Source organism: Rhizophagus irregularis, chromosome 9 (genome assembly GCF_026210795.1).
Source record: "Rhizophagus irregularis chromosome 9, complete sequence".
Taxonomy (NCBI): Eukaryota; Fungi; Glomeromycota; class Glomeromycetes; order Glomerales; family Glomeraceae; genus Rhizophagus; species Rhizophagus irregularis.
In genome coordinates this window covers 3,893,166-3,905,341 of record NC_089437.1, presented here as the reverse complement: position 1 = coordinate 3,905,341, position 12,176 = coordinate 3,893,166, and the positions used below count along the sequence as shown (strand labels likewise).

The following is a 12,176-nucleotide window of genomic DNA, read 5'->3' as shown; positions in this document are numbered from 1 at the left end:
CTCTATCTATATCCGAATTTTTTTTTCATACCATAGGTGTAAATTTTTATTATGTCAGAATTATAATCAGAAAGGCGCGCAAAGGTAAGAAAACAAATTTATGATTTAGATAAGTAAGAAGGGCTGGAGTACATTATTTGTCAACTATCATTCTTGAAGTTCTCAGGCGAAAATAACTTGGTCTACACATACTTACTACTAGGTGTACATTTTTATTATATCAAGATTATAATCAGGAAGGTAAAGGCAAGAAAACAAATTAGTAATTTTATTAAGAAAGAGGGAACTAGAAAACATTCTAAGAATACGAATTTATTGATATACTAGAACTATATTTTGAGAGCCCTAGAATGGTGAAATTAATAGGTATTCATTTTTAGCAGCAGAGGGATTCTGAAATACGAATTTTAATAACTTTCTTTCCTGGGGTCCCAGATTAAGATTACTTAGTCTGCCCGCGCCCTCTGCTGCTTCTCGGTTTATAACGTATGTGATTATTTGCGAACAGCATGGTATTCCAGTTTATAACGTATGTTTTATACTGGTAGTTATTTGCGAACAGTATTATATCTCAGCTTATAACGTATGTTTTATACTGATGGTTATTTGCGAATAGCATGATGCCTCAATTTATAACGTATGTTTTATACTGGTAGTTATTTGCAAACAGCATGATGCCTCAGTTTATAACGTATGTTTTATACTGGTGGTTATTTGCGAACAGCATGATGCCTCAGTTTATAGCGTATGTTTTACACTGGTGGTTATTTGCGAACAGTATGATGCCTCAGTTTATAACGTACATTTTATACTTGTTGTTATTTGCGAATAGTATTATACCTCAGCTTATAACGTATATTTTACACTGGTGGTTATTTGCGAACAGCATGATGGCTCAGTTTATAATGTACGTTTTATACTTGTTGTTATTTGCGAACAGTATTATACCTCAGCTTATAATGTATGTTTTATACTTGTTGTTATTTGCGAACAGCATGATGTCTCAGTTTATAACGTATGTTTTACACTGGTGGTTATCTGCGAACAGCATGATGCCTCAGTTTATAACGTATGTTTTATACTTGTTGTTATTTGCGAACAGTATTATACCTCAGCTTATAACGTATGTTTTATACTGGTGGATATTTGCAAACAGCATGATGCCTCATCTTATAACGTATATTTTACACTGGTGGCTATTTGCGAACAGCATGATACCTCAGTTTATAACGTATGTTTTATACTGGTAGTTATTTGCGAACAGTATTATGTTTCAGTGTACAACGTATGTTTTATACTGGTGGTTATTTGCTAACAGCATAATATACGTATATTTTATCATATTTGCAAGTATTATTACTACAGTATTTTTATATATAATATAAATTTATATATTTATATATTTAACATGAAAATTTGTCCTTATAATTATTAAATTTTATTATTAAATTAAAAATACTACAATCAAATATAGAAAGTTAGAATGTACAATTTTAATAGTGATAAAAAAATAAAATTAGTAGTAATAAAAAATTAATAAAAGATGAAATTAGTAGTAATAAAAAGATGAAGTTAGTAGTAATAAAAAGATGAAGTTAGTAGTAATAAAAAGATGAAGTTAGTAGTAATAAAAAGATGAAGTTAGTAGTAATTAAAGATGAATTAATAGTAACAAAAGAATGAAATTATTAAAGATTAGATTAGTAGCAATAAAATTAGTAGCAATAAAAAGGAGATACAATTAGTAGTAATAAAAAGATAAAATTAGTAAAATAAAATTAGTAATGATTAAAAGAAGTCAAAACTAGTAGTAATAAAAGAAAAGGCTAAATAAAGACAAAAAAAGGAAAAGAAAATAAATGACTGTACCTTCTTTATTAAGTATATAAACATATCTATATTAGAAAAGTTCAAGAAGTCAAAATAAATAATTAGTAATAACTGAAAGTTAACCATCATACTTAAATATAAAAAACTATTATAACTTCACAAACATTAAATATTTTCACAAACGTATAAATGTTTTTGTAAAAGTTTTTCTTTTAACTTTTTATTTAGAATCAGTTTAATAAAATTTTCTTCTTAAATAATAAAAATAAATAAATAAATGTAATATCTGAAATAATAATAACTTGAGTAAAAAAACAATGATAAAAATAAACAAATAAATGTAATATCTGAGATAATAATAACTTGAGTAAAAAAGTAAAAACAAAATAAAAGAAAGAGTTTGTATTTTTCCAAACTTATATTATTCACATTACAAAAACAAATAATCTGCAATCATCTATTGGCTAATTTTCACGTGGTAATCCACTGATCAGCCAATAATTTTGTTCTTATATAATTAACCCAGAAAAAATATTTTTAAGACAGTAAATAGCCTATAGTCCTATACAATAATCTATACAATAACCACAAATGTGCATAATTTGATCAGAAATATGATTAAAAAGTTCTAAGTCTGATAATTACGATTGTTAAGATACCGCTCAACTTTAACAGTTTAACTTTTTAACTGTATAGTTGAAAGCATGATCGATAAATTAAATAATAATAAGAAAAATTCGCGAGAATTTTCCTTGGTACTGCTTAATTTTTTTAATTTTTAAATTAAAACCTTAATACTAAATTAGAATAAGCAGTATCAAGAAAATTCGTGAACTTTTCTTGTCATTGTTTAATCGATTGCTTTAAAAAAAACAATGGCATACTTTAAACAATAGCAAGAAAAGTTTGAACGAATTTTTCTTACCATTGTTTAATCAATTGCTTTAAATAAACAATGATATACTTTGAACAATAGCAAGAAGAATTTTTCTTGCCATTGTTTAATCAATTGCTTTAAAAAAAACAATGATATACTTCGAACAATGGCAAGAAAAGTTCGCGCGAATTTTTCTTGTCATTGTTTAATCGATTGCTTTAAATAAATGATATACTTCGAACAATAGCAAGAAAAGTTTGAGCGAATTTTTCTTGCTATTGTTTAATTAATTGCTTTAAAAAAAATAATAATAGACTTGAGTTAAACAATGGCAAGAAATATTCGAACTAATTTTTCTTGCCATTGTTTAATCAATTACTTTGAAAAAAAAACAATGGTATACTTTGAACAATAGCAAGAAAAGTTTGAACGAATTTTTCTTGCCATTGTTTAATCAATTGCTTTAAAAAAAACAATGCTACTTCAAACAATAGCAAGAAAAGTTCGAGCCGCGAACTTTTCTTGCCATTGTTTAATCAATTGCTTTAAAAAAAAAATGCTACTTTGAAAAATGGCAAGAAAAGTTTGAGCGAATTTTTCTTGCCATTGTTTAATCAATTGCTTTAAAAAAAACAATAATAGACTTGAGTTAAGGCCACTCCAATTTAATAGTTTGTTTAACGTACCCCACCCCCCTCATTTTTGAAAATTTTTTAAAAATAAACAAACATATGTTATATCACGTGACTTATAATAACATCACCGATCTGTATAATATTTAAAAGAATTTCTTTCCAGTGTATTTGAATCTACCAAAGAAAATGGTATAATTAATAAAAGTAATATATGTAAACTTATAATTGCATTATCTGTAATAAATTAAGATGTATTTTTAGTAAAAATGCATTGAGTAATAAAGAAAAAACTATGTTTATTTTTAAATGTTTACTTAATTTGACCCCCTCCCCCCCCTCAATTTTTATATAAAGTTAGGACGTTAAACAAACTATTAAATTGGAGCAGCCTAAACAATGGCAAGAAATGTTCGAGCGAATTTTTCTTGCCATTGTTAGAGCTCCGAACAGGTCAGCCAAATTCAGGTAACCTGACCTGACCTGACCTGAAATTCAGGTCAGGTATGAGATTTTTAAAAAAAATTCAGGTCAGGTATGAAGATTGACCTGACCTGATTGACCTGTTGACCTGAAACTATTGATTCTACTATATAATAAAAGTGAGTTGCAGTATTGCGATTCACTTTTTTATATTGATTTTATATAATAAAAGTGAGTTGCAATATTGCGATTCACTTTTTTATATAGATTCTATATAAAAAAAGTGAGTTGCGGTATTGCGATTCACTTTTTTATATTGATTTTATATAATAAAAGTGAGTTGCGATATTGCGATTCACTTTTTTATATTAATTCTATATAAAAAAAGTGAATTGCAATACTGCAACTCACTTTTTTTATATAGAATCTATATAACAAAGTGAATCGCAATACCGCAACTCACTTTTTTTATACAAAATCAATATAAAAAAGTGAATTGCAGTATTGGGATTCACTTTTTTATATGATTTTAATATAAAATGTTGAATCGCAATATTTCGAGAAAAAACGTTGCGAAAACGTTTTTTCATAATATTATATTAAAAAGGATTTTGTTTTTTATCGCCATAGCGAAATATCGCCACACCCCAAAATATCACATGATAAACAATTTCACGTGATTGATATATTTACATGTTCGAACAATTATTATTTATTAGCATAGCGAAAAAAAATAATATATTATTATACACATTATTACAGCAAATAGTACATTAATTATACATTATAATAATATTAATGAATTAGTCATCTATTCATTGTTCTTTGCAATTCTTTTGATAATGCCCAACTTTCCCACATTTTTTACATCGACGTTGTGTTTTTGTTTTAGAACTAGATATTTCACATGATGACTTAAACCTTTTCGTACCCAATGGTCTCCCTTTTTCCACGCTGTTTCTTTGGATTCTGTAACAATGGTATTGATGGATCGAAATTCTCCTTGTCACTTGTGTCATCATATTGATAAAATTCTTCAGAGTCCGTTTCATCATCATCATTTTTATCATCCGCAAATTCTTGTAGTAAACTGATAAGCTGTTCCGATTTAGAAGTTGTTTGTAAAGCCTTATTTAAGGCTTTCTTATATACACCATGTAATTTACCATAAACAATTCTTTGTTCAAGAACTGTTAATCTTTCCTCACAATAATCATTATTGTTTTGATCAAATAAACATAAACTTGATACAAATTCGTCGGTATTATATTCAATCTGTTGATTGTCTTGTAAAAACTTATCAACAGTTATAAATGATTCTTGTACAGCATTTCTGTCTTCATTATACCATCGCGTTGAAATAAATATAATATGAAAAACTGCTTCTTTTGTAGTTAACATCACTTGAAAATAATGTCTGCATATAATACCACTCTGTACAATTGAAAGACAAGAACAAATATATCCCCAATTTTGTAATAATAAAATGTAATGCTTGATCTTTGACGAATTACCAACACTGACAGCCCAAATTTCTTTAACATTATTTAGACCAACATAACTTATTATTTGTTTTAAAGTAGCCTGTGGAAGATCAATTTCTGATGCTTCATCAGAATTTTTAGTTAATAATTCTTCTTCCATTACTTCACAATTTCGTTCAACCAGCATTGCTACATAATATAGTGATTGGTTCATCTCATCACGATGCATTTTTAACATTGTAGGAGTAAGATAATGTTGAAGAATTTGATCGATTTTAGAAAATAAAAAGTTTGAATTTTTCTGATGTCGTATGGTAGGAATCGATAAACGCCAGAAATTATATTCATTTTCCTTGTCTTGCAAATCAAGTAGTCTTTGAATTTCAGCTACAAGATCGCATAATGGTATGTTGGAATTGTGCAATAATCGTTTTAAACAGCCATTTACAGATTCAACTCTAGAACTGGCTATCATTCCTCCTGTAAACTTGAATTTAGTATAACAATGAGCCCAATACATTTTTGTTTTATAAATAAATTCCAGATATGTTTTAGCATTAGGATAATTTTGTAAAAGGTTGTTGAACCATTGCTCAAAAACATTTTCCACAATACAATTTCTACAACTATAGAATGCTGTTAGGAATGCTTGATAATCATTGCCTAGCAATTTTCTGAGATTTTTATGTAAATTTTGTGTAATATGGTATGCACAGTGAATAGGATAACTTGATGGAAGGGTTTGTCGAATAGCTGCATCAACAGCTGGATCAGAATCAGTTATTATAACAATTGGCTGCATACCAGTTGATTTCGTTAATTGGGTAAACATCCAAACATGAGATTCGAAACTTTCATTTAGTAGAAGAGCTTGCGCAAGTAAAACATTACGTCTATCATTATTAAAACCAACAACTAATGATAAGGCCATGCCGTATCTGTTTGTCTTATGAGTAATATCATTTATGACACAATCAGAATAACGTACCCAATTTTCTACTTGAACTGGAGTCATCCAGAATAAATATGTTAATGTATTATCATCGTCCCATCCCCGAACCACAACCCATCGAGAATCTTTTTCTTTTTCATTATCAAGCCAATTAGAAATTTGAGCAGCATCATTTGACAAAGATTTGCTATTTGGGCGAAACTTTTTAATAGTAGCATAAAGATCCTTCGAAAATATAGGGTGTGAAGGAAATTTCCCTTCAATAAACTTTCGTTGAGATGTAGCACCAAACTTGCAGTGAATGGTCATAAACTTAATGTCTTCAATCATTTCCATAGTAAATTTCTTTGATTCCTCAAATTCAATAATTGACCTATTTAATGGATGATTATGATCTTCATTGATTTTATTTATAGACACCAGACCTTCGGGATTTTTGTTTTTTGGACATGAAACATTAATGGAAAAGGGACAATTTAATTTCTTTGTAGCAGTATTTCTTGATGAATTTGATTCATAAGTACGTCCATGAGAGCAGATAAATGTTCTTCGACGAATAACACCATCATCACGAGTGACACGATCTTTTATTAAATGAAAGCCTTGTTGTTTTGCCCATTCATTTAAAAACATTTCACATTCATCCCACGAAGTAAATTTCTTTCCTGAAAACAAAGCTGAATCACTATTTTCATTAAGCAATAGTAATCTATCAATACCTATTATATAATCGCAAAATAAACAATAAAAATTTTAGTAAATATGACGAAATCTTAACACTAAACTGTAACCCTCTCTAACCCAAACCCTAACCCTAACTAATCCTAACCCTAACCCTAACCAGACCCTAACCCTCTAACCAGACCCTAACCCTAATCCTAACCAGACCCTAACCCTAACCCTAACCCTAATCCTAACTCTAATACTAACATGAATTCAAAACAACATATTTCATAGCAAAGATACCTGCAGCTGCTAATAAGTTTGATGATTCATCAGTATCGCCAGTACTGTCAGTAGCGTCAGTATAAGCTCGTTCATTTACATTCATATTAGAAGTGGTGTTGTTGTAATTAAGGTAGTAGGTTATGGGTAAAAATATCAGTGTTTTTATAAGGAATAGTTAGATAAAAAGAGTAAAAATGAATGAAATAACTTTATAAATACTTGTGTCAGTTAAAATGCTAAAGGAGGGAAAAAAAGCTTCGTAAGAAGGATAAAAAAGTTTCGTGGGAAGTATAAAAAAAGTTTAAGGATAAAAAGAAAGCATGGGAAGAGATTTGATAATCATTACTTCATATCACGTGACATATCACATGACAAATGGATACTAGCGATGAATCGCATACGCGATAAATGATAATTTTCTATTAAAAAAATGTTTCGTAACATTTTTTTTTTGATATTTATTTCAATAATAACATTGCAAAAACATTTTTTCATAATATTATATTAAAAAAAACGTTTTGCAATATTTTTTTTCAATATTTTAATAAAAAACGTTGTAAAAACGTTTTTTTTCATAATATTATATTAAAAAAAAAAGTTTTGTACCACTTTTTTTCAATACTTTAATAAAAATAGTCCTGAAATTTTTCAGGTTTCAGGTCAGGTCAGGTCAAACAGACAATCTGATATAACCTGACCTGACCTGACCTGAAAAAAAATTTCAGGTCAGGTTTATCAATTAACCTGACCTGACCTGACCCATTCGGAGCTCTAGCCATTGTTTAATCAATTACTTTGAAAAAAAAAAATAATGGTATACTTTGAACAATAGCAAGAAAAGTTCAAGCGAATTTTTCTTGATACCGCTTAATCTTTAAATTAAAACCTTAGTAAATTACTTTACAGAAAAATTCAACATCGAATAATAACATTGCACTTACATTGTTTCAATATTAAGTTAATGTCGAAAAATGTTTATTTCCCCACCTTGTGTACATTAAGTAAACATCGAAATGACATCGAACAGATGTCTATCTGGCATCACACAAACATTATGCGAATCAAGATAACATCGGACGAGCGTTGATTCGACGTCAATCAAACATTCGACATCAGGACACGATGGCTTAGTGTATTTTATTCTAAAAGAAATAAAATGAAAAAAAAACCTAAAAGGAAGTTTATTGAGACTTTTTTACTCATTTCATATATACCAGCATTGTATGTAATGTGATTTTGGTAAAATTATATTTATTAATTAAGGTTTAATACTAGTTCTTATTATAACTATTATAATACATGGAATTATCTGGGGGTGTACTGACAGTAGAACTTTGACTAGTATTACGAGGTGGTTTTTCATTTAACGCCTGTGTTATTAAACTTTTATTTACAATCATAACGTTCCTTAGGTTCAATAAAACACGTATAAGGGATTTAGTGTTTGTTAAATGTAGCGATATTGGGATTTCAGCATGATCAGGATGGAAATATCATGGTATACCACCTAGATCCTTTACCAAAACATTTAATCGCATATCTAAACCAGCAATTTGAATACCAACAACTCCAAATTCATTACCGGCCGGTCTACATAATGTGTTTATAGCATATCGGCGGATTTGTCGATTTGGAATTAATAAGTTTAAAGTAGAAAATTTCCAAAATAAATCATACTCGAAATTATGCTGTAGCACAGAAAATCATCTGATGATTTGTCATCTGACTAATGATCATCTAAAATTTATATCTCGAAACATAGTCGCTTAAAACCCATTTCTCCTATTAAAAACCCATTTCTTACCCTTCGTTAGATAGTTAACTGTCTGTGTTTAACAAGTAAGTTTTTTTTTAAATATATATTAATAAAAAGCAAGAAATTAACATAATTTAAATATATAACTCTTTAAAATTATGTTTATTATATCTGGCATGTGCATTTGCTATGATATTATGAAGAATTTTAAAAATTTTATCAAAAAGCTTGATCTCCAGATAAATTATTGAAGATAAAACAATAACTTAGAAATACAAGGAATAAAATAGTTCAGAGCTTATTTTTTAGGTTTCGGTTTTGGTTCCTTGGCCTTTGGATGTGTGAGTTTATATTCTTTTTTTTAAATTATATTTTCTTTATTTTGTAGGTATCGGGTCTTGGGCATTAGATAATTGAATTTCAAAACTTTTGCTTCGAACCTTTTTTCTAAAAAAATTATTTTTATTTTTATTTGTTCTTATTCGTTTATCTTATGTAGGTATCAGTTCGGTTCACTCCCTAGGTTTTGGATCGGTAAGTTTTGAATCGAAAGCTTCGAAACTTTTTTTATTTAAAGGTTTTTTTATTTAACTAACTTATTTTCGTTTATTTTGTAGCGGTTCTTTGGGCTTTGGTCTTTGGATTGGTAAGTTTCGAAGCAGATGCTTCGAAACTTTTTTATTCAACGTAGGTCGGCAGAATCCTTAGATCCTTGGATGGAATTTCAATCGATGATAGATATTAACCTGATATTAGGAGATATAATACAAATACAATGTTAATAATAAATAGTATAAACATTTACATGATCCTTAATGTAATTTAATTCATGTACTGTATATTGTCTTTAAATCTTAAAAAAAAATAATAGATCGGACCTAAAATTATTTTGTGATACTAAAAAATCAGCTGATTGATGATCAGCTGAAGTAAAAAATTTATGTCGCGAAAACTAGACAAAATACACAAAAAGACCCATTTCCCTTATAAAAATTAAATCAGAATACATTAAATCAGAATAATAACTGATAATGTTGCTTTAAAATACTTACATAACTGAATACATAGAAATTACTAATGACATTTGAGGATTTTATTTAAATTTAACTTTATTTACATTTGCGTGTTTTAACGTATTTGAACATTGTGAACTCTTTATTCAGAATAATATTTCTACAAATATTATCTTTTTACTTTTAATCTTTTGATTTTATTTTGCGATACTTTTAATTCAATTCTTACAATTCCTTGTCCACAATTGACGGTAATTTTCTCTTCCGTGTCTATACTATTTTTTTTTTAATTAAAAAAAAAATTTTTAAAAAAATTATTAGTTTTTAAATTATAAATTAAATTACAATTTTACTAATTTAATATATAAACTTGCCTTTTGGGTAATTCCAGATTTAGAATAACTTCCTTGTCTGGAAAAACTGCTTCTTTTAATAGGCAATGGGATCCCTCAGGATCTTTGAGTAAATCATACTCAAATTTGACAAATATGAGTTTCGTATTATTAATATTTACATCAACAGAGAGATTTTTCACATTAAAAATAAAAATATCTACAATTAAACAGCTTTACTAAAAAAAAAGTAAATAAAATATTAATAAAAACAATTAATATTAATATAAATAAACTAATAAAACCTATTACTTTCGACTTCAAAAATATTGTAAGCTGGTAATTGTGATTGTGATGGTTGTGGTAATTGTGGTAGTGGGAGTTGTACCGGTGATGATTGTTGTAACGGTAGTTGCAACGGTGATGATTGTGGTGATTGTTGTTGTAACGGTATTTCTAGTGATGGTTGTGATAGGGGCGGCTGTACCGGAGATTGTAGTAATTGTTGTAACAGTAGTTCTAGTGATGGTTGTGATAGGGGTGGCTATACCGGGAATTGTAATGATTGGTTTCGTGTATTCTAATTTTTTATAAAAAATTTTAATAAGTAATAATTCCTTCATTGATTTATATTTCATTAATGTAATAATAGTGCTTACAGATCGTTCATCATCATCGTCGTCATCATCATCATCATCATCATCATAATCATCATCATCTCCTCCTTTTGGATGGGCTTTTGCGAACATGATTGTTTTACTTAGAGGTCTGATAAATTTTTGGTTTCTCACAAAATTGTAAAATCTAGTTTTATCATCATCATTTTCGAATAGAGCTCCGAATGGGTCAGGTCAGGTCAGGTTATATCAGGTTGTCTGTTTGACCTGACCTGACCTGACCTGAAACCTGAAAATTTTCAGGACTATTTTTATTAAAGTATTAAAAAAAAACAGTACAAAACTTTTTTTTTTAATATAATATTATGAAAAAAAACGTTTTTGCAACATTTTTATTAAGATATTGAAAAAAAATATTGCAAAACGTTTTTTTTAATATAACATTATGAAAAAAATGTTTTCGCAACGTTATTATTGAAATATCAAAAAAAAACGTTACGAAACATTTTTTTAATATAATATTATGAAAAAACGTTTTCGCAACGTTTTTTCTCGAAATATTGCGATTCAACATTTTTATATTGATTTTGTATAAAAAAAGTGAGTTGCGGTATTGCGATTCACTTTTTTATATTAATTCTATATAAAAAAAGTGAGTTGCGGTATTGCGATTCACTTTTTTATATATATTTTATATAAAAAAAGTGAGTTGCGGTATTGCGATTCACTTTTTTTATATAGAATTAATATAAAAAAGTGAATCGCAATACCGCAACTCACTTTTATTATATAAAATCAATATAAAAAAGTGAATCGCAATACCGCAACTCACTTTTTTTATATAGAATCTATATAAAAAAGTGAATCGCAATACCGCAACTCACTTTTATTATATAGTAGAATCAATAGTTTCAGGTCAACAGGTCAATCAGGTCAGGTCAATCTTCATACCTGACCTGAATTTTTTTTAAAAATCTCATACCTGACCTGAATTTCAGGTCAGGTCAGGTCAGGTTACCTGAATTTGGCTGACCTGTTCGGAGCTCTATTTTCGAAGTGCACAAATCCATGCCTAAATATAACAAATGTTCATTTAATTAAATTATTAATTAAAAATTGTATATATTAATTATTTTATTTCATTACCCCCAATCAGGATCCTTTCTGACATGTATAAAATTGTAAGAAAATCTATTCTTCAACCATCCCTTAACGTCTTTCGATTTTATCCCTTTTAACTCTTTCGTGTTCTTACCACCGAAGAAAACTGATAATTTATGATCACGACAACATTCATGTCTTTTCTTACCTA

At 28.2% G+C, this 12,176-nt stretch overlaps 1 protein-coding gene across 1 annotated transcript; it reads right to left on the bottom strand.

Moving 5' to 3' along the window:
- Positions 1–10,542: 10,542 nt before the first annotated feature.
- On the bottom strand, positions 10,543–10,996 carry OCT59_029911 (uncharacterized protein; the record flags this gene model as incomplete). The annotated part of the gene is made up of 2 exons (XM_066146302.1): positions 10,543–10,791; positions 10,907–10,996. 2 exons carry the CDS (start codon positions 10,994–10,996, stop codon positions 10,543–10,545), a joined length of 339 nt encoding a protein of 112 aa, XP_065994959.1.
- Positions 10,997–12,176: the final 1,180 nt, after the last annotated feature.